The 23,680-nt window shown below is 44.4% G+C and overlaps 1 protein-coding gene across 1 annotated transcript; it reads left to right on the top strand.

Annotated features, from left to right (window-relative positions):
- The first annotated feature begins 111 nt into the window (after positions 1-111).
- Casc3 (CASC3 exon junction complex subunit) lies at positions 112-23,680 on the top strand. The gene is made up of 14 exons (XM_038328359.1): positions 112-412; positions 769-796; positions 1,253-1,290; positions 12,047-12,202; positions 12,288-12,439; positions 13,218-13,394; positions 13,570-14,255; positions 17,048-17,112; positions 17,995-18,109; positions 18,319-18,417; positions 18,672-18,886; positions 21,066-21,188; positions 21,485-21,548; positions 22,158-23,680. The coding sequence occupies exons 1-13, from the start codon at positions 185-187 to the stop codon at positions 21,506-21,508; spliced, it is 2,106 nt and encodes a 701-aa protein (XP_038184287.1). The 5' UTR covers positions 112-184; the 3' UTR covers positions 21,509-21,548; positions 22,158-23,680.

The raw sequence follows: 23,680 nt of genomic DNA, 5'->3' as shown, positions 1-23,680 counted from the left end.
ATCACCGACAGACGTAATCTCGCACTCCCGCAAACGTGCCGCAGGGCGCAGGCCCCGCCCCGCGGGAAGAGAGGCGGCCCGCGCCGGACGTGAAGCACGCCGGGACTGCTCTCGAGCCTCCCGGCAGCCTCCGCGACGGGCGTGGTGCGTAAGGAGCTAACCAGCGGTGGCCGTTCTCCGTAAGATGGCGGACCGGCGTCGGCAGCGCGCTTCCCAGGACACCGAGGACGAAGAGTCTGGTGCTTCGGGTTCCGACAGCGGCTCTCCGGCGCGGGGCGGCGGCAGCTGCAGCGGGAGCGCCGGAGGCGGCGGTAGTGGCTCGCTACCTTCTCAGCGCGGCGGCCGCGGCGGGGGCCTGCATCTGCGGCGGGTGGAGAGCGGGGGCGCCAAGAGCGCAGAGGAGTCGGAGTGTGTGAGTGAGCGCTTGCCGGGCGGCGACCCGGCAGGGGGCGGGGTGGAGGTGCTGCGAAACGCCGGGCCTCCCGGTAGAGAGGAAGGTTGTCCCGCTGCGAGTCTGCAGCCACCCCTAGCCCCAGGGATGGGTGGCTTCCGAGCCCCGGCCGTGCCGTGTGGGTGTTGACACACGACTGGGGCTGGAGGTGTAGGGGATCGGCCTTCTTGATGGTAACTTAGAACGGTTTACCTTTCTCCATATCCCTAGTCGACCGTTTGTGTTGAGTCTTCAGTTCTCCCTTCACATTTATTTGCGGGTGGGCTCTCCACATCTGGAAATGACTCCTCTAACCCGTGTCATCTTCTTCCTCTCAGGAGAGTGAAGATGGCATGGAAGGCGACGGTGAGTGGTTTTTAATTCATCATGATGAGGTGTTTGGACAGAAACCTAGGCCACGCATTTCTAACACTGGGTTTCTCTCAGATTGTTAAGGGTTTTTTGTTGGTTTGTTTGTTTTTGATTCTGGTTTTGGTTTTTTCGGGAGGTGTGCCCAGGAGTGGCTTTTTGTACCACAGTGATTCCAAGCATGGTTGTTTTGGTTCCTTTTTGGATGGTGACAGGTTGAGTACACTGCAGTTACTCAGAGAACCACCTGCCAATAGCGGAGCTTTTTGTCAGCAGTGCCACATACTTCTCCATCAGTAAATAAATAGAAGCCATCGTTTTATGTGCCTCAAAAGACGCTGCCCAAGTTAAGTGAGGATTTTAGCCTGATGCAAAGCGAGCCGTCAGGAATGTAGCTATAATTACTGTTTGTTGTTTACGCCTCCCCTTCACGTATTTGTGTTTTCCTTTCAGCTGTCCTTTCCGATTATGAAAGTGCAGAAGATTCAGAAGTGAGTGTGATAGATTCTTTTTCCTTATGGTGTAAGTCAGAAAATGTCTTTTAAGAATCTACGTTTGTGTGGTACCAAAATTCCCTGACATGTGTGTTCTTCATTTATGCTTTTAAAAATCTGTTAGAAGCGGGGGGGGGGGGGGGGGGGGGGGGGGGGGGGGGGGGTGGAGGGGTGGAGGGTGAGCGGGGGTAGAGGGTGAGCAGTAGTGGCACAAGTCTTTAATCCCAGCTGGGCAGGCAAAGGTAGGCAGGTCTTGGTGAGTTCAAGGCCAGCCTGATCTGTGGAGCAAGTTCAGGACAGCAGGGCTATACAGAGAAACCCTGTCTCAAAAAACAAAGACAAAAAAAAAAAAGAGAGAGAAGATCTTGTTAAGCTAATGACAGCAACTTGAAGCCACACCTCTTCAGGCTATGGATCACAGTGTTAGTTGGTTTATTCTCATTTGAACAAGTGCATTTCTGAGGCAGAGAATGAGAAGATGCTGAAGTCCTTTACGGGATGTTTGCCTGTTCACTTTATACTGTCTAGGTTGAAAACACAGCCACTTGGACACACTCACACACACCCCCATTCTGTGTAGTTTATGGGGGGGGGGAATCCATCCCTTATTTTATGGATAGGGCTTTTTGGTGTCTATGGGAGTGTTTCCCAAGGCAGACAGCATGTTTGGTTTTGATTGGATAAATAACTGTAGATACTTTCAGAATAACTTTGTCCTAGAATTCCCTGTCCCAGAATTGTTTTATATTTTAGCGATGGGGTTATATTTGGGGAGAATTGGATTGTTGTGGGTCAAGGATTTGTTCTATAAATATTTTTGTTTCATTAGTTAGCTTTCTTGATTTGTTTGTTTTGTGATTCTGGAACTTGAGCCTACATGGAGGTGCATGCAGAAAAGGGTTCTACCATTGAGGCTACTACCTCAGCTCTTAACCTATAAATCTACTAGAATTTTGACTGTCTTAACGTCGTGGGAGATGTAACAGTAAACATCATGTCAATTCCTACTGTAGAAGAAAGCAGTGTCTAGAAAAACTGAGAAAACAAAAGCTTGTGGCACAGAAATCAACTCAGCAAAACATAAATTCAAATAAGGGCTGGAGAGATGGCTCAGTTGGTAAAGAGGGCCTGAATTCAATCCCTAGAACCACTGTAAAAAGTTGGGTGTGTTGGCATGTGTAATACAGGCAGAAACAGATCTCTGGAGCTTGCAGGCAAGCCACAGTCTAGCCTTCTTGGTGAGCTCTAAACCATGGAGACCCTGTGTCAGAAACTAAGATGGACATCTTTCCTGATCCTCTGAGCTCCACATGCATGTTTACATATGTGCACATCTCTGTACAGACATACTATTCAAATTCTAGTACTTAGGCAGGGACAAGAAGATTGTTTTAAGTTCAGGGCCATCCTGGGCTATAAGCAAGACCACCCTGTCTGGGGAAGAAAAAAAAAAACAGAAAATGAAACTTTTTTTTAAGATTGTTTATTTTATGTATATGTGTGGTTTGCCTGAATTTATATGTATGTACCATGATTGTGAGCTTCCGTGTGGGTAGTGGGAACTGAACCCAGGTCGTTCGCAAGAACAGTGAATGCTTTTAACTGCTGAGCCTCCAGCTGCTGACTGTAAGTTCATAGTGGCTCACCGTCCTGTTTATAAAGGAGTTTGGGTGTAATTCTGAGAGCACAGAAAGAAATTGCACAGAAGGTTTAAATGAACAGCATCAACTGAAGGTGAGGCAAGACTACAAACTAGACATTTAAGAAAAAAAAGCTGGCCAGCCTTTAGTCCCAGCACTGGGGAGGCAGAGGCAGGCGGATCTCTGATTTCGAGGCCAGCCTGGTCTACAAGAGCTAGTTCCAGGACAGACTCTAGAAACTACAGGGAAACCCTGTCTCGAAAAAAAACCAAAAAAAAAAAAAAAAAAAGGTGTAAAAAATGTTTTCTAAGGTAGTCTAAGAATTGAGATTATGGTTCCCTAGACAGCTGGTGACATAGCAAGAGGTGGACCTGTGTGAGGGTTATAGTGGTTGGACTAATAGGCCCCCTGCCCCCATTAAATAAGAAGGAGTCAGTGTCTAGATTGATTAATGGTGTTAATAACTAAAAAGGAGACAATACTCAGGAATTGAGTGGTGGGTTAAGTTTTCGATGGCTTTTAAAGTTTATTTTTGCATGCTCCCTTCAGCAGCACATAAATTAATTTGTCATGATCCAATTCGGGGCTTGCCTCTATGAGGCTGATGTTCTGACATTAAGCAACACTCAACCAGGTTTGGAATGTTTTAAGAACAAACAAATCCATTTCTTTTTAAGTTTATAAGACGCTGTTTCTCCATATCGTTGGCTGTCCTTGAACTCACTTTGTAGACCAGGCTGGCCTCGAATTCATAGAGATCTACTTACTTCTGCCTCTCAAGTGCTGGAGTCAAAGGCATGCACCACTGCCACCCACCATAAGGAGGCAATATATTTTCTTTTTTTTTTTTCTTTTGGTTTTTTAGGACAGAGTTTCTCTGTGTAGCCTTGGCTGTCCTGGAACTTGCTCTATAAACCAGGGTGGTCGGGAACTCACAGACCCACCTGCCTCTGCCTCCCGAGTGCTGGGATTAAAGGTGTGTGAAATTGTACTTTTGATAGGATATATCCATGGCATGCCTTTATTGTGTAGGAATGCTGCTGCTGTTGTTGTTGTTTTAATCCCCTTATATGTGACTCAGCTGCAGCAGAAAAGGCAGTTCAGTGTTGCTGGCAGTTCAGCCTGTGGAACCCTTCTAAAAACTTTGAGGGGTTTCTTGGTGGATGCCACAGCAAAGGATTTCAGGACAAGTCGGAATGAGGCAGTTAGTTGAGGTTGTTGATGAAAAGAAGGAAACCTGGGCATGGCGGTGCACACTTTTAATCCTAGTAGTGGGAGGCAAAGACAGGTGGGTCTCTGAGTCTGAGGCCAGCCTGGTCTACTCAGCAAGTTCCAGGCTAGCCAGAGCTACATAGTGACACCCTTCCAGAAAAAGGAAAGAAGGAAAAAAGTTAACAAAACCAAAAATTACTCAAGGATAATCTAAAGAGAATCTAATGGAGGTGTTAAGAGGAAAGCATGCCCAGTTATTTTTATTTATTTATTCTTTTATTTTTGAGACAGGGTCTCTCTGTCTACAGCCCTAGCTGGCCTAAACCTTCTTTTTCTTAACCACAAGCTTCTGCCCTTGAATGGAAACCTTTTTTTCTTTGGGTACGTTGTGCCATCGGGCAGGTGGGGGGAGGGGTTATTAAAAGGCCCCCATTTATACAATGGTCATAAGGAGGGTAGACGTAAGGCATAATTGTTTTTAAGATTTATTTTATATGTGTGAGTGTATGAGTGCTTAGCCTTACGTGTGTGTAGCACATGTCTTTGTAGTGCCCTCTAGGTCAGACCCCGAATTTGAGAATTGATGACTGTGAGCCACTGTGTGAGCCCTGGGGTTTAACCCTGCGTCCTCTGCAAGAGCAACAATGTCTCTCCAGCCGTTACCTATTCATTTTCGTGTAAACTTGCTTTTCCTAAGCCTTTAGAAGAAAGCATGGTTTAGGGTACTGTACCTTTTCTAACTTCATAGAGCTCCCTCTTCCCATTTTCCTGTGATGTTAAAAAATAAAGGAAGCTTTCTGAGGTTTCTTGTTTTCGTTCTTCTTCCCAGCTTGTTCTAGAACTTCCCTGTGCTGATTGATTCGATTCTCTTCTCAGTAAGTCTCTTCTTGCTGTTCATGTTCTAGAAGGAGCTTTGGCAGCTGGGTTAATGTAACCTTTAGAGTGTACCATAACTTTTCCTTTACATGGTAACTGCTTCTGGGCTCATTTCAGAGTTTCCCTATCCTTTGGTCCATTTACATCTCTGCTTCCTCCTAAACTGGTGTTATGCACATGCTATCTGTGGCTGTCAGTGCTTTGGTTTATACAGTTAGAGTTGAAAGTTTAAGACATAGCTGGTTAACATAGTTTTGTTGTAAATATTGTCTAAAACTTTGGGGTTTGCTGTCTAGAAGCTGTCATTCCATGTTGAAATTTAAAGAGAAATAAACTGTGTTGCTGAACCTGGGCGAGGTGGTATTCATCTGTAATCTCAGATACTTGAGAAGGTGAGGCAGGAGGATCATAAAGGCCAGCCTGGCAACAGAGATTTTTTTTTTCTTCTTTTAATTTGAGGCAGGATCTATATGTACTGGCTAGTCTGGAATTTGCTTTGTTGGTCAAGCCTGCCCTGAACTCACAGACATCCACCTGCCTCTCTGCCTTAGCATATCCTTCATACCAGGCTTCAGAATAAAAATTTGTAAAGGGCCGGGTGGCAGTGGCTCATCCATCACTCAGGAAGCACAGGCAGGCAGATCTTTGTGAGCTTGAGGCCAGCCTGCTCTACAGAGCAAGTTCCAGGACAACCAGGGTTACACAGATAAACCCTTTCTCAAAAAACAAAAATTGAAAGGGGGTTGGGGCTGTAGCTCAGTGGTAGACTGTTAAGGATTTTCAAGGCCCTGGATTCACTCTCCAGTATTACAAAACAATCAAAAAGATGTGTCGTAGCACAAATTCTAATTGTTCGTAATAATAAGAATTAGGAGTCAGATATTAGGGGTGAAAGCTGAAGGATCAGAGAAGCAGAGCAGCCAGCCACTAGAGAGTTCTACCAATGCTCAGATAAAAAGGGGCAATCCTGTCTACTAATCCTCAGATGCATCTGAGCTCCTATCTTCTTATATTCCTCTCTCTGTCCAGCCATATCACTCCTGTGCTGGGATTAAAGGTGTGTGATTTTTGTGTGAGCTGTTTCTCTTTTAGACAGATTAAATCTCGTGTAGCCCAGGGTAGTCTTGAAGTCAGAGATCCCTCTGCCTCAGTCTCCTAAGTGCTGGGATTAAAAGTGTGTGCCACCACTACCTGGCCTCTGTGGCTAACTAGTGACATAGCTGTGCATTCTGATCTTCAGGCAAGCTTTATTCATTAGATTACAAACAGCATGTATGTCTGTGTGAAGGTGTCAGATCTTGAGTTACAAACAGTTATGAGCTGCCATGTGGGTGCTGGGAATCAAACCCTGGTCCTCTAGAAAAGCAGTCTGTTCTTAACCACTGAGCATCTCTCCATTCCCCCAATAAACAAAATCTTTAAAATTTATTTAAAATTAGATAAGGGGCTGGAGAAGATAGCTCAGCAGTTAAGAGCACTTGCTGTTCTTTCAGAGGACCTGAATTCAGTTCCCAGTTCCCAGGCCCACTTTGGGGTGTCTCACAGCACCTGTGACTTTGGCTCCGTGGGAACTGACGTCTTTTTCTAGCCTTTGCAGACACTGTGTCATTGGTTGTTTTATTCCTCTTTACTCTGGTGTCCCACCACCCATCTCCCAAATAATCACACACAGAGACTCTAGCTTGACTTTAGCTTGGCTTATTTCTAGCCCGCTTTTCTTAAATTACTCATCTACCTTTTGACTCTGGGCTTTTTCCTTTTCTTTATATCTTTCACTCTTACTCTGTGGCTGCCTGGGTGGCTGGCCCCTTCTTTTCGCACTCCTTGATTTTCTTGCTTTTAGATCTTTTTTTCCACAGATTTCACCTTCTGTTTATTCTCTCTGCCTGCCAGCCCTACCTATTTCTCTCTCTTGTCTTGCTGTTGGCCATTCAGCTCTTTATTAGACCAATCAGGCGTTTTAGACAGGCAAAGTAACACAGCTTAAAATAATATTCCACAGCACACTTGAACACGCATCTTTGATATTTATTAGTGTGGGGGTGGAGCATACAAGGACTATAGGCTTTGAGTCTGATTTGAAGTCTCCTCAGCACTCCTCAGTTTTTTTGCCCCGTTAACAAAATTAGTTTTTTTTCTTTGTGTTTGTGTATTGGCTCTCACTTTGTAGCCCTGGTTGGTCTGGAACTCACTATGTATAGACCAGTCTAGCCTCAAATTCACATATCTGCCTGCTTCTGCCTCCCTAAACTGGGATCAAAGGTGTGTATCATTACTCCCACCAAAATTACTTTCTCAATAGGAATGTATAAATTTCCTCATTGACATTCTATTACAGCCTAAAGAGTTGTATAAAAGTTTCCTCGAGTAGTGCTAATACTATTTTATTTATTTATTATGTATACAATGTTCTGCCTGCATGTATGCTGCAGGCCAGAAGAGGGCACCAGACCTCATTACAGATGGTTGTGAGCCACCATGTGGTTGCTGGGAATTGAACTCAGGACCTCTGGAAGAGCAGCCACTGCTCTTAACCTCTGAGCCACCTCTCCAGCCCCCTGCTGATACTGTTTTTAAATCTTTAAAATTAATTAACTGGACATGGTAGCATACCTATAAATCTTGCTCTTGAGATAGTGATAACACACTAGGTCAAAGCCAGCCTACAGCTGCCTCAAGAAGGAGAAAGAAAAGGCAGAGGTGAAGGTAGGAAACCAGTGGCTATGTGTTTGCAGAGGACCCTGATTCTGTTCCCAGCACCCACGTGTCAGCTCACAACTACCTGTAACTCCAGTTCCAGGGAATCTTATGCCTCCTGACAACCACAGGTTTCTGCATGCATGTAGTACACTTAATAAACATCCATGTGCACATATGTGCATAGAACAAAAATAAATTTCTGGGTCTGGAGAGATGACTCAGGGGTTAAGAACACTGGCTGCTCTTCCAGAAGTCCTGAGTTCAATTCCCAGCAACCACATGGTGGCTCACAACCATTTTTAGTGCCCTGTTCTGGCATGCAGGCATACATGCAGGTACAACACTATACATAATAAATGCAATTTAATAAATAACTAAATAAGTTTCTTTTAAGGTTGAAATCCAGAGAGCATATGAGTAGAGGAACATAGTGAAGAAGTGTGTACCTACATCAGAAATTCTTGTTTGTCTGCTGCATAACCTAGAATTAAGGAAAGTACTGAATGATTACCATCCTCTCATCCGCAAATAGAAGGAAAACAATATAATTGCAGGGCATGAAAAGAAGGAAGATTGCTTGTTAAACTGTATATAAAGACTGGATTGTCACAGTGCAGGTGTAGTGAAGCTCCTTTAGTTCTCCATCTCTTTTCTGAGAATTGTTACGCAAAACACCTTGAAGACAAAATATCCAGATGAGGAGTGGCTTAGAGTGTCAACAAGAAATAGAAAGAATGGAAGAGGAATTAATTGGTTTGTTTGTCTAGGTCAACTAGGCAAGCTTAGCTTTATTTGATAAAAAGAGTAGAACACTGAAAGCTTCTAGCCTAGCCAGGACTGTCACATGGTGTCTTTGGCCAGGTCCTGGTAGGCTAGCCTGAAGTGAGAAGGCATCTGATTTAGGTGAGGTGCCAGGTACAGTAGGAGAATGAGAGACCAGTGTGCACACATCCAACAGGTGGTAGAGGTTTAGCACGTTATTAATGGCCTAAACCACCTTCCCTTCAGCCCATTTCTTTAAACTTGCCTCTGTAATCCACATAGGTCTCCAAAGCATCAGATTTGGAGAGAATGGGAAAAGAGTATGACCATATTTTAAAGCCACTGCTTTTCCCTCTGTGGAGCTGGCTGTTCCTTCATTTCTTGACCCACTTTAGTGTCGAATGATATCCCTGCTCCCGCCACAGCTTTGGCTGTCTTCAAACTCACAGAGATCCTGCCTGCCTCTCCCTCCCCAGTGCTAGGATTAAAGGCGTGCACCATCACCAACCGGGAAGACCTAACATTGTCAGGATCTGTATTATTCAAACTTGTGTGTTAAGAGAGAGAGAGAAAAAAAGTGTGGTGGCTCACATATTTAATCCCAGCACCAGGAGGGAGAGACAGGTTTGAGGCCAACCCCAACCACATGGCAAGTTCCAGGCCAGTCAAGACTACATGGCAAGATCTTGTCTTAGAAAAAAAAAGGGAGTGGTAATGAGGGAATAATTGTTCAGAGAGTGCACTCATGCATTGTTCATTTTCATTTCTATGCAGCTGGTTCTCTAAGATTTTCCAGATAAAAATCTTAATTTTAGGATGTTATTATGGATAGTGTTTGTTTTCTCTTGGAATCTCATGCTGTAGGAGATTCAGTACTCCTATCATAGACATAAAAAAATACAATCCTAGGGGCACTAGCTGCTCTTCCAGAGGTCCTGAGTTCAATTCCCAGCAATCACGGGTGGCTCAGAACCATCTGTAATGGGATCTGATTCCCCCTTTTCGTGTGCTTGAAGAAGGTCAATCATACACAAGAATGAATGAATATTTTTAAAAATGTAATTTTAGAAGCTGGGCATGGGAGTACATGCCTTTAATTCTAGCACTTAGGAGGCAGAGGCAGGCAGATCTCTGTGTTCTAAGCAACCATTGATCTACAGAACAAGTTCAAACCAGCCAGGGCTATGTAGTAGTGAGACTCTTGTCTCTAAACAACAACAAACTTGTATGACTTGGGCCTGTAGTGCACATAACTTAGTAGTTAGTGCTCGTCTTGCCTGTTTGAGGACCTGAGGTTTGATTCATAGTAAGGAGGGGAAAAGTTAGGTCATTGGACTGTAAACAAGCTGGAACTATAGTTCAGTGGTAGAGTAAATCTATAAATACTCAGGCCCTGGATTCCATCCCTATCTCCACAAGAGGGGGCATGGAGACCGAGATTACTCAGTGAGTAAGCGTACTTGCCATAAAGCCTGCCAACCTGAGTTTAGTTTCTGGAACCCACTTGTAGAAGGAGAGAACTGACTCTCAAATTGTCCTCTGACCACAGGAGCCATGGAAAACTTTTGTTTTCATGTTTTCTTAGTTTGGTTATAGAAATCCTGTGAGAGTTGGAGATCCTAGATTCAAAAGAATTCTGTTTTGTTTTTTAAGATAGGATATTAAGGTGATGGCTAGCGTTGAACTCTCAATCTTCTTACCTCCACTTCCTGAGTTGCTGGGATTATAGGTGTGTGCCCCCTCAATGAAGCTACATAATCAGAAAGATTGGTAATTTCTAAATTTCTACTCTTAATCTTTTTTTTTTTTTTTTTTTTTTTTTTTTTTTTTTTTTTTTTTGGTTTTTCAAGATAGGGTTTCTCTGTAGCTTTAGAGCCTGTCCTGGAACTAGCTCTTGTAGACCAGGCTGGCCTTGAACTCACAGAGATCCACCTGCTTCTGCCTCCAAAGTGCTGGGATTAAAGGCATGCGCCACCACTGCCCAGCTCTTAATCCATTTTTCAAAAATTTTTTTTTTATTTATTATGTATACAAGACACCTCTATGCCAGAAGAGGGCACCAGACCTCATTACAGATGGTTATGAGCCATTATGTGGTTGCTGGGAATTGGACTCAGGACCTCTGAAGAACAGCCAGTGTTCTTAACCTCTGAGCCATCTCTCCAGCCCTCTCAATCCATTTTTTAAAAGCAATTAGTTCTGTTGTGTGTGCACATGTATGTGTGAACACATGCCATGGCATTCGTATGGAAGCTAGAGGAGTGGGAGTAGGTTTTCCCTTTGTACTGTGGGGTTTCTGTAGCTCAAACTCCAGTCCTTAGACTTGGCAGCAAGTGCAGTTACCCATTCACTGAGCCATCCTGCCAGTCTCCTAAAGCATTTTGAGATGATAAAATTCTCAATTTAAGACAGAGTTCTATTATTAAACACTGTATGTTTAAGACTTGGAAAGGAGCCAGTGGTGGCATATGCCTTCAGTCTCAGTGCTTGGGACACAGAGGCAGGTAATCCTCTGAGTTTGAGGCCAGCTTGGTCTACAGAGCTAGTTCTAGGATAGCCAGAGCTACACAAAAAGACTGGAAAAGGAGAGCAAGGCACTATCAAGTTAGTCTTCCATCTATAACCCCCAGCTCCTTTCCTTAGACTACCATTGTTAAAATTCCTTACCTGTGTGCTACAGAACTATTTATGAGGACATATGTGCATATTGCACTTGTCTATTTTAAAGAACCCTGTTCTCTAGACGTTTGCTTAAGATATTGGCTTAGACCAGATGGTGGTGTTGCACACCTTTAACCCCCGGCACTCAAGAGGCAGAGGCAGGAGGATCTCTGTGAGTTCAAGGCCAGATTGGTCTACAGAGTGAGTTACAGGATGGTCAAGGCTACACAGAGAAATCCTGTCTCGAAAAAGCAAGGAGGAAAAAAAAAAGAATATTGGCACAGTGTATGTATGCTAGAAATTGATCTCAGGTCCTTGCCATGCTAGGCAAATACTCTACCATGGAGTTAATAACCCCATTCCTTGTAATGTTTGTTTTATTTTTTATTTAGTGTGTGTGCATGTGTGTATGGAGGACAGAAGACAGCCTCAGATGTCATTCCTTAGAGCTATCTTTTTTTATTTTTTCAGACAGGGTTTCTTATGAGGACCAGAGACTCATCATTTAAGTCAGGTCAGCTGGCCAACAAGCCCCAAGAATCTCCTGTGTCTCTTGAGCTCTGGGATTGCAGGTGTATACCACCATGTCTGGCTTTGTACATGGGTGCTAGACTTAGGTCCTTATGCTTTTGTGGCAAGCATTTTGTCAACTGAGCTCTCTCCTAGTCCATGTTTTTTGTTTTTTGTTTTTTTGAGGCAGGATCTCATGTAGCACAAGATGGCCTCTAACTTAATAGGAGCTGAAAGTGATCTTGAACACGTGGTCTTCGTGTCTCTTCCTCCCCACTGCTGGGATTGTGAACATGTGCCATCGTACTGGTAGTGCTCGCTTCTTATTCTACACTGTGGTGAACGTTTGCTCTTCAGATCTCATCTCCATAGTTAACAAAATACTTTTTCAGGGTGAAGAAGGAGAATACAGTGAAGAGGAGAACTCCAAGGTAGAGCTGAAATCAGAAGCAAATGATGCTGCTGAGTCCTCAGTAAAAGAGAAGGGAGAAGAAAAGCCTGATACTAAAGGCACTGTGACTGGAGAGAGGCAAAGTGGGGATGGACAGGTCAGTACACAGCATAGTCCTCCATTTGGGGTTGGCATAGGGCCTCTCAGCTCCATGGAAAAGTAAGGAGTCCTTTATCTTCCAGGAGAGCACAGAGCCTGTAGAGAACAAAGTGGGTAAAAAAGGCCCTAAGCATTTGGATGATGATGAAGATCGGAAAAATCCAGCCTATATACCCAGGAAAGGGCTCTTCTTTGAGCATGATCTTCGAGGACAGACTCAAGAAGAGGAAGTCCGGTAACAGCCTTCTTAACACTATTCTTGCTGCTGGCTAACTTGTGCTTAGTGTGTGTCAGGTGCTTTGATGACTTCTTTACCTATATCGTTTCCTTTACTACTCAGAACATTTTAAGACAAGTGTTATTATTCTTGTAGTCCCAGTACCCAGGAGTCTGAAGTAGTTTGGCTATAAGCTTGGGGCCAGCTTGGCCTACCTAGTGAGACCCTGTCAAGCAGAAAGAGGTGGATGTGGTAGTGTGACTCCTGATCCCAGCTCTTGGGAGGCTGAGGCAGGATCTCAGAGAGGTGGGGTCACGGCCAGCCTTGTCTACTTAGAGCAGTTTCCAGGCCAGTCAGATTTAACGTGGTGAGGTCCTGTCTTTTAAAAAAAGAAAGAATGCCGGGCGGTAGTGGCGCACGCCTTTAATCCCAGCACTCGGGAGGCAGAGGCAGGCAGATCTCTGTGAGTTTGAAGCCAGCCTGGTCTACAAGCGATAGTTCCAGGACAGGCTCCAAAAACCACAGTGAAACCGTGTCTCGAAAAACAACAACAACAACAAAAAAACAAAAAAAAAAAGAAAGAAAGAAAGAAAGAAAATGTTTTGGGAACTGTTGGTAGTAAAGGAGATGGGATCCAGATTCAGAGTGATCTGTCTCCAGATCCTAAACTATTACACCTCTGCTGCCTTTAATCTGTGACTCCTGAGATAGAAAGTATTTATAGGCTACTATTTTAGTAGAGAGATAATTTCAAAGTATTAATTATCTCAAGACACCTCTGCTTGGTTTGGTCCAGACCCAAGGGACGTCAGCGAAAGCTATGGAAGGATGAGGGTCGCTGGGAGCATGATAAGTTCCGTGAAGATGAACAGGCCCCAAAGTCCCGACAGGAGCTTATTGCTCTTTATGGCTATGATATTCGATCTGCTCACAATCCTGATGACATCAAACCCCGACGAGTCCGAAAACCTCGGTAAGGAAATCAGGAGCCTAAATTACTGATCTTTCAAACTCTTTCACTTTTCTAAATGCATTTCTTTCTTTGAAGTGACTAAGTAAGTATGGGAATGGCAAAACTTCCTGACTCTCTGTGTAGATATGTGGAGGTCTCTTTTCTTACATTTTTCTTTACAATTTTACTGTTTCAGATTTGGAAGTCCCCCACAAAGAGATCCAAACTGGATTGGTGATCGATCAAACAAGTCCCATCGCCACCAGGGTCCTGGGGGCACCCTACCACCAAGAACATTTATTAACAGGAATGCAGCAGGTACTGGCCGCATGTCTGCATCCAGGAATTATTCTCGATCTGGGGGCTTCAAGGAAGGTCGTACTAGTTTTAGGCCTGTGGAGGTTGGTGGGCAGCATGGTGGCCGGTCTGGTGAGACTCATAAGCATGAAGCTAATTACCGGTCGCGGCGTCTGGAGCAGACTCCTATGAGGGATCCATCTCCAGAACCAGATGCTCCATTGCTTGGCAGTCCTGAGAAAGAAGAGGCGGCCTCGGAGACACCAGCTGCTGTTCCTGACACTGTACCACCAGCTCCTGACAGGCCCATTGAGAAGAAATCCTATTCCCGGGCAAGAAGGACCCGGACCAAAGTTGGGGATGCAGTCAAAACTTCTGAGGAGGTTCCTCCTCCATCTGAAGGGCTCACTTCAGCAGCCACAATCCCAGAAACAACTCCTCCTCCAGCTGCTAAGACTGGGAACTGGGAGAGTCCAGTAGATTCTACCACAGGTGGACTGGAGCAAGATGTGGCACAGCTAAATATAGCAGAACAGAACTGGAGCCCAGGACAGCCTTCATTCCTGCAACCACGGGAGCTTCGAGGTAGGCCTTGCAGCCTGGGACTAGATTTATTGTGTCACTGGGACTTCCCTCTGAGCGATGTAGTATCTGACAGAAAGCTCCCTTTACTTCATAGAGCCAGTCTTGTAGATTCCCGGTTAGCCTGTCCCACTGTGTACACACACTGTTTGCCATCAGTCTTTAGCGCCTCGGTCAAGATTCATTTTCTCCTCTTGCACAAAGAAGGACAGAAGATAGTTTGAACCAGTGGTTACATGTTTCCTAGAGACATTAGAACTATATATAAAATGCTGTGCTTTGGGGTATTTGAGATGTGGCTAGAAGGAAGAATTGAACGTTTAGTTAATTTTAAAAACACATACAGCACTGAGAGGTGGTGGCGCACACCTTTAATCACAACACTCAGGGGAGCAAAAGCAGGTGGATCTCTTCTTGACTTTGATGCTAGCCTGGTCTACAGAGTGAGCTCCAAGATAAGCCAGGGTTACACAGAGAAACCCTGTCTCAGAAAATAAAATAAAAGCCATGCCGCTAGCAGGTATCATTGAGTTTTTGAAATTTAACCCAAACTTCTATTTTGGGAGGGGAGATTTTATTTATTTTTGTGTGTAGGTGTTCTGCCTACATACGTCTGTGCACCATGTGTGTAAGTGCCCACAGAGGCTAGAAGAAGGCATCAAATCCCTTGGGAATAGAATTATAGGTGGTTGTGAGTTGCCATATGGATGCTGGGGATTTAACCCGAGTCAGGAGCAGCCATTGCTCTTAACCACTGAGCCATCTCTCTAGCCCTCTAGACCAAAGTTAAAGATTGAAAATCTTCATGAGCACTGGGAATTTTGGCACTCTGCTTTGATACAGGTGATTTTATTTTAGTTTTTGAGATTATAATTACATCATTTTCCCCTTCCCTACTCAGTCTGTGTGTTACTTGTATGTGTGCTTTTAGGGCTGATAGTAAGGTATTGGCTCACCAGTTGGTGTGTTCTTCCCTGGGAGAAAAAAGACTCTCCTGCTCTCAGCATTCCTTAGTTGCTTATAGGTCCTTAGAGATAGTGTTAAAGCCTAGTAGGCTTTTCCACTGTCCACTTAGGCATGTCTGTTGTTGTCCTTGTTCAGCTTATGTCTGTGAGAATTTATGGATGTAGCTTCTGAGGATACTAGGAAATACAATCTCTCAGGAAACTCTCTGATCCTTTGGCTCTTAAAATTTTTCTGCCCCCCTCTTCCTCAGCAATCCCTTATTCTTAGGTGTGGAAGTTGTTATATAGATGTATCTGTTGGGACTGAGCTCCAAAACTGCATTTTGGCTGGTTGTGGTTTTCTGTAATAGTCTTCATCTGTTGCAAAGGAAAGTTTCCTCAATGGGTGGTCATTTATCTGTGGGTCTATGGACAAATATTTAGAATGAAGTTAGGGATTATGCTGACTTAGTAAAATGGTGGTTGTAGGTTCTCCTCCAAGATCCTTAACCCCTCTACCTTGGCTAAGCTTCCAGTAGCAGGCATGGTTTCCTTCTTGTTGAGTGATCTTAAGTCCAGTCAGAGAGCTGTTGGTTACCACCAAGCTTTGTGTGCCACCACTGCACTCTTGGGCTATCATGCCACCCCGGTCATCATTGTGCATCGCAGATGTCTTATCTGGGTATTGTTGATTGCGTCCTTCCTTTGGAAACTTGCATGGTGTCTTTTGTTACCATAAAAGCTAGTTATCAGGGAAGGTTTTAGGTCAGTTCTAGGCCATAAGTCTCTGGGCTTTTACATGTGATTTTTGAGCATCAAAAATTAGTATAAGCGGTATGATCCTAGAGTTAGTTGATCTCTGGACAGAGAAGTGTAACTTTTTGTACTGATACTTTACTATCTTTGGGAGACTATATAAAGCATTTCTTTTAACTAAAAAAAATTTTTTTTTTAATTTTTTAAGGTTTTTTTGAGACTAGGTTTCTGTGTTGCTCTGGCTGTTCTGGAACTAGCTTTGTAGACCAGCTGGCCTGAAACTCAAGAGATCCACCTGCCTCTGCCTCCCAAGTGCTTGGATTAAAGGAATGCGCCATCCCTCCACCCCAATTTATTTACTTATCACCAAGTGAGTGCTAGGAATCAAACCTGGGTCCTCTGCAAGAAGGACTCACTAGTGTTCTTAACCATTGAGCCATGTCTGTATTCTAAGTAATTTTTATACAGCGAGAATGTAATGTCTTCCTCATAGCTAGTGTTGTTAGAAAACATTTGGCCCGGCACTTTATAGTATATCTACTAATGTGCTTATTTTATCCTCCCAAAGTTTCTATATAAAACCTTATTTAGTAGGAAAAATTTGAGCTTGAGTTTATTTTCCAGTCTTTTTTCAAGGACTTTGTTGCTATAATAAAGATGTTGGGCAACAGGGGCACATTTTCAAATGCTAGCTAGCATTGACAGTAAGCTTATTTTATGTGTATGTGTGTGCACTTGAGTTGATGTGTGTGCACTACAGGCAAGGACATTGAATTCCCCTAGAACTAGTGCTACAGTGTTACAGATGGTTGTAAGCTTCCATGTGGTCACTGGGTACTGAGCTCAAGTCCTCCTCTGCAAGAGTGACCAGCAGACATTTTTAAACGGAATTGTGCTAGTTTAAAAGAAAAGAATGCCTTTGTTATTTTCTTTTCTTTTGGTTTTTCAAGACAGAGTTCTGTCTGCCTCCCAAGTGCTGGGATTAATGGCATGCACCACCACTGCCCAGCTGCGCTTATTATTTTCTTGATGGTACCTTTGACTCCTATTCACATACATCTGCATTCAACCAGTGACTTTTTTGGTATATTACAGGTATGCCCAACCACATCCATATGGGAGCAGGACCTCCACCTCCATTTAACCGGATGGAAGAAATGGTACAAAAATGGGAAGAAGGAGGATTGGGACTGTATATACTCTGTGGTAGAGAATGCATGACACCCTTGATTCAGCTTCCAAAACTGTCAAAAAGAAGTGCTGAGATAGAATCTCACTGTTTCGCTCTGGCAGGCTTGCAGCTCCCTATATAAAATAGGCCGGCCTTGGACTCAGAGAGATCTGTCTGTCTCAGCCTCCCAGCTGAAAGGTGTATACTACCATGCCTGGATCTTAGTTACTGTGACAGACCAACATGACCGCGGCAACTTATAAAAGAATGCATTTCATTGGGCTTCCAGTTCCGGAATGCTAGAGACCATGATAGCAAATCAAAGACATGGCAGCAGGAACATCTGAGAGCTTACATTTGATCCTAAAGTAGGAGGCAGAGAGAGTACACCTGGAATGGCCCAGTCTTTTGAAACCATAAAGTCCATCCTAGTGACACACCTCCTAATCTTTCCCAAACAGTTCCACTAACTGGGGACAAAGTTCTCACTCATTGAAACCATCACACTTGTTCACTGTTAAAAACCACAGTAAGCTCTTTTTATTGTTTGAGATGGTCTCTTATTCTTTAACATAGACTGGCCCATAATATCATATATAGTTCAGGTGGGCTTCAAACTCAGTCCTACTGCTTTGATTTCTGAGTTCTTAGGCTTAGACTGTCATGCCAGGCAATATAAGTTTGGTTTTCCGAGACAGGGTTTCTCTATGTCACAACCCTGGCTGTCCTGGAACTAACTTGCTTTGTAGACCAGGCTGGCCTTGAACTCACGGATATCCGCCTGCCCCTGCCTCCCAAGTGCTGGGATTAAAGGCGTGCATCACCACTGCCCTGCTTTTTCTGGAGTCTTAACCAAATCTCTTTATCTCAGGGAGTCCAGGGTGGTCGAGCTAAACGTTATTCGTCCCAGCGGCAGAGACCTGTGCCAGAACCCCCTGCTCCTCCTGTGCATATCAGCATCATGGAGGGCCATTACTATGATCCATGTGAGTTCTTTCTTATTGTTGGGTCCTTTCTTGTCACTGTAAAGGGAATGAAGTGCTCAGCCTTCTACTTCACAGTGGTTATCCCACGTTGTCTAGTTGCCATTTTCTTTATATGGAAGATTTAGAACATCAAAGGTCTGCAGGACAGAAAGAGTTGCTGATATGGTATGAAGGTTTGTGGTTTATATGACTCTCAATATATCTTACAGTGCAGTTCCAGGGACCAATTTATACCCATGGTGATAGCCCCGCCCCACTGCCTCCACAGGGCATGATTGTACAGCCAGAAATGCACCTTCCTCACCCAGGTAAGCTTGCATCCCTCTTGTATGCTTATAGTGTGCAAGAATCTGTGTTAGGGACTCTACAAACCCTACCTTTCCAGCACTGTCACGCTATCCAGTGATGCTGACCACCCTGGCTACTTATGTAACAAACTCAATTTTAAGTCCATCTTAAGGATTGCAGTCTAACCTGTTGTGCTTGGTGGTCCAATTTAAGGCATTCTGTGATAAAAGGTGGTATCCTCTTTTACAGTTTTTGTCTGTCTTTCTTTGCTCAGGTTTACATCCCCATCAGTCACCAGCACCTCTGCCCAATCCGGGTCTTTACCCGCCACCAGTGTCCATGTCTCCAGGACAACCTCCACCCCAGCAGTTGCTTGCTCCTACTTACTTCTCTGCTCCAGGTGTCATGAATTTTGGTAACCCCAGTTACCCTTATGCTCCAGGAGCATTACCTCCTCCTCCTCCACCTCATCTGTATCCTAACACACAGGTAAGATGCCTAATGTTCTAGCTGTACATCCTTTATGTCACACAGGATTGGGGTGGGGGAAAATGTTAAAAGAGTTTTACAAGCTGGGCAGTGGTGGCACATGCCTTTAATCCCAACACTCGGGAAGGAGGAAGAGACAGGTGGATCTCTGAATTCTTTGAGTTTGAGGCCAGCCCTGTCTATAGCGGGAGTTCCAGGTCAGGCTCCAAAGCTACAGAGAAACCCTGTCTTGAACAATTCAATGCCACTCATTCTCCTGTGTGGCACTAGGATGCCCCTTGGTGGTCAGGAACTGGAAGTGCAGGTTATGTAATGTCTATCTTTGCTTCTTATTTTTTTGTTGGTGTTATTTTTTTTTATATGGGTTATCTCACTATGTTAGGCCTTATTGGCCTAGCAACTTGCCACATAGACCAGGCTGATCTCAAATTCACAGAGACTCACCTCCTCAGTGCTGTGGTTAAGGGTTTGTACTACCAAGTGTGACCTTGTTTTTTGTCTCGGTTTTTCATTTTATTTATTTATCTGTCTGTCTATTTGAGGCAGGGTCGGTTTTTCTTTTTGATTTTTTTCGAGACAGGGTTTCTCTGTAGCTTTGGAGCTTGTCCTAGAACTAGTTCTTGTAGACCAGGCTGGCCTTGAAGAACTCACAGATAACTACCTGCCTCTGCCTTCCAAGTGCTGGGATTAAAGGCGTGTGCCACCACCGCCCGGTAGTTTTTCTTTTATTTATTTATTTATCATTATTTTTAATATTTATTTGTTTGTTTGTTTGTTTGTTTATTATGTATGCAATATTCTGTCTGTGTGTCTGCAGGCCAGAAGAGGGCACCTCATTACAGATGGTTGTGAGCCACCATGTGGTTGCTGAGAATTGAACTCAGGATCTTTGGAAGAGCAGGCAATGCTCTTAACCACTGAGCCATCTCTCCAGCCCCTCTTTTATTTGTTTGTTTGTTTGTTTGTTTGAGGCAGGGTCTCGCTAATGGGAAATATATATGATCCTCAATCTCTGACTCCTGAGTGCTTAGGAAAACCATACCTGCCGTGTCTCCCCCCTCCCCCCCCCCTCAATTGGTTGATTATGCATACAGTATGTTGCTAGCGCTAGCGTTTATGCCTACACACCAGAAGAGGGCACCAGATCTCATTACAGATGGTTGTGAGGCACTATGTGGTTGCTGGAAATTGAACTCAGGACCTCTGGAAGATCAAGTGCTCTTAACCTCTGAGCCATCTCTCCAGCCCTGTCTTCAGTTTCTTCAAGAATTAGTATCTTTTCTTTTCTTTTTTTTTTTTTTTTTTTGGTTTTTCAAGACAGGGTTTCTCTGCAGCTTTTTTAGAGCCTGTCCTAGAACTAGCTCTTGTAGACAAGGCTGGCCTCGAACTCACAGAGATCCGCCTGCCTCTGCCTCCCGAGTGCTGGGATTAAAGGCATGCGCCACCACCGCCCGGCAAGGATTAGTATCTTATAGTAGACCATGGGTGTCCCCATTTGTTATTTATTCAGCTGTACCAAGGAGTGTGTTTTTCTCTCGGACATCGTATTCTGTCCCTGTCCTGAGGGCACTTGATACCATCTGACATCTAGAATGCCATCACTGACCTCAGCCTTTCTATTTACCAACTAATGGAAGGACTGGAAAGAGTGGAACACTACTTTAAAGAATTGGAAAGATGGCTCAGTGGTTAAAGGCACTTGCTCTTGCATAGGATCCAGCTTTCGTCCCAGCTCAAAACTGCCAGTTTCTCTAGTTACAAGGGGATCTTCCTGGTGTCTGAAGACACCAGCTACATTCACATAGAAACTGTTCTGGCCAGGGTCACTGTTGCTATGAAACAAGAGCAGTCGTGTGATCAGTGCAACCTGGGGAGGAAAGGGTCCTTTGACTTCTGCATCACTGCCCATCCTTGAAGGAAGTTAGGGCAGGAACCTAGAGGCAGAACAAAGGCCATGGAGAAGTGCCACTTTTTTTTTTTTTTTTTTTTTTTTTTTTTTGAGACAGGGTCTCACTATGTAAAGTGCTCCACCACATCTGTCCTCCCCCCCCCCCCCCAAAAAAAAATCAAAGTGCTTTTTGTTTTTGTGATTAGCAAATGTTTTCTGTTTCTCCTAATTTGGGTTAATTCTTTTTTTTTTTTCTCCTGGCTTATGGGGTCCTGGCATATGGGGTCCTAGGCTCCATCACAGGTGTATGGAGGAGTGACTTACTATAACCCTGCCCAGCAGCAGGTGCAGCCCAAACCCTCCCCACCCCGGAGGACGCCCCAGCCAGTCACCATCAAGCCCCCTCCACCTGAGGTGAGTCTCACTCCCACACTTTAAGCATGTGGGCTTTCTCTGATTCTCTAAGGGGTTTCTCTTCCTTTTAAGATATGTTTATATGGAAGTCTTTTTATTTTTCCTTGTTTATTTTGAGACAGAGTTTCTCTTTGTATCCCTGGCTGTCCTGGAACTTGATCTGTAGACCAGACTGGCCTACTCAGAGATCCACCTGCCTCTGCCTCCTGGATGCTGGAAGACGTTTGCCACCATGCCTGGCTAATGGAAGTCTTTTTGTATGACATGATAACAAATTACATTTTTTTTTATTTCAGGTTGTAAGCAGGGGTTCCAGTTAATGCCGAGTGTGTGACTAATTAAGTGTGACATCATGAGAAAGTAAGTGCCCAGTGTACTGTGACGCTCATACTAGTTCTCAGCACCATACATTACAGTCATGAGATAGCTCAGGAAAATTGTTTTATGAATGCATTGGGCAGAATTGAAGAGAAACCATCCCTACCTTCAGAGTTTTGTTTTGGAAATTGAATAATAAAAATACAGGAGCCCAATCTAAATTAATGAAAGGCAGAAAAAATTCTGAATTTAAGTTGTTATAGCCAAAGAAGCCAATTCTAGGGATTCTAGAAGAGTGGGTATGGGGCTGTTTCAGAGCTTTGGAGGAGTATGGTCCTTGTTCAGGAAAAAAGATCTTACTATATAGCCCTAGCCAGCTTCAAACTTTCCATCTTCCTGCTTCTACCCCTGACTGCTCAGATTACAGGTGTGGGCTGCCGCACCTGACTCCAGGATATTTTTATTGTTGTTGTTTTGTTTTGTGGTCATTAAAACACATTATTTAGAAGCTGAGGATGTAGCATGTTCAAGATCTCAGACTTGATCCTTGGTGCCAAATAAACCACATTATTTAGAAATGTGGCCTTCTGAGAAGACTTATATAAATGCCCAAAGGTGCACTGACATGCATTTCTTTTTAACTCTCAATAGAACAGGAGAGGTGAAAACTCGGGGGAGAAGAAAAATGTGGGGTGACCCTGCCAGCCCACAGTTGGAGGACAAGAGGCCCTCTTCCTCTGAGGACAGGCCTGCTAGAGAGAGAAGAAACCTCCACTCTTCGATTGAGCTGCCTGGACTCGGGAGTAGAGACTGGACAGCGAAGGCTTCCGAGTCTGAATTCAGAGGCCTGCGTCTCACTGTTGTTTACTTTCTCCCCAGAACTTCAAGTGTCTTCTGCTCCCAGAGAAGTTCCTTCCTGCTTGTTTGTTTAAATGTTCATTTTTAAAGCCTGACTTACCCTTTTTAAATTAATATTCTTGTTTATTTCTCCTTTTCCCTACTCTGCTCCCTGACTTTACATGAAACAAGTTCATTCTGGTTTACTACCCTTTCTGGAGTCCCTTTTGACTCCTCCCTGACTCCCACAAATTGAGACTGTATCAACCAAGTATAAAAGTAGCTGGCCTTTTTCTTGTGATTGGTCTTCATTAGTCTCTTAACTCCTCTAACCCTGTGGAAGCTCTCTGCACACAGTATTCCACTGTAGAGGGGAACTCAGAGTGGGTGAGCGGGAGCCCTTGTTTGGGATGTAGGTCTTATAAATCTGAGCCTCCTTCAGTACCTCTATACTGATGGGCTTCAGTCCTCCACAGAGGCAATCTCTGTTGTGGAGAAAGAACAAACTGTATGCTTTTGTGAAAAGGGAGGATGGAGTGAGATCCTCTGCACGATTAGGGGAATGCATGGCGAGTCCTCAGGGCTGTCTTTGAGGTAAGTGGAATTAGTGAGCCCTGCTTCTTTTCTTTACATCCCTTCTACTACATCCCCTTCCCAGTTGCTGTGGACCAGTGCATCTCTAGAGACAAATATGATCCAGCAGTCTGTCTGCCTTGTCTTTGCAGTTCTTATCCATGCCTTCCCTGCTACAAGTGTGTTTAGATGTTACTACTTACTTTCCCCAGATTCTGCTCCCCTACTTGCAAACAGAGGGTTTAAAATCCTGTACTTCAATCCTAAGGAAGCAAGTTACCTTCTGGGCAAAGGCTCTCCCTCCTGTCATTCCTCTCCGTGGCACTGAACCACATCCCCGTGCCTGTGTGGAAGTCTGTTACTGCAGCGCTATGCCTGCCGGGGTTCCTCCAGAACCTGAGGGAAAAGTGGTGCTGCCCCTCCCTAGTGATGCATCTGTTTTCGTTCTTCCTCCTACAGCTGGCCTAACCACTCTTGAGTCAGGGTGGGGGTAACCCCCAAGGAGGAAATAACTAAGGGGTTCTTCCAGGGGTAGCTGGTGGTTGTGCCTTTTATAGGCTTCCCTTTGCCTTAAACCTGAAGATGTTTCCTCAAGCCTGTGGGCGCATGCCCAGATTCCCAGACTTAAGACACTGTGACAGTGTCTACTGGTCCACTGTTTACTGCAAAGACTTCGCCATGTGCGTGTGTCACTGTTTTCAAGGGTGCACATTTGTGATCAGCAGTGTGACTTGGAGATAATAAAATTTAGACTATAGATTTGA

The sequence above is a fragment of the Arvicola amphibius genome, chromosome 4 (genome assembly GCF_903992535.2).
Source record: "Arvicola amphibius chromosome 4, mArvAmp1.2, whole genome shotgun sequence".
Lineage (NCBI taxonomy): Eukaryota > Metazoa > Chordata > Mammalia > Rodentia > Cricetidae > Arvicola > Arvicola amphibius.
Note: the sequence above shows the minus strand (reverse complement) of the source record. Positions and strands in the feature narration are given on the sequence as shown.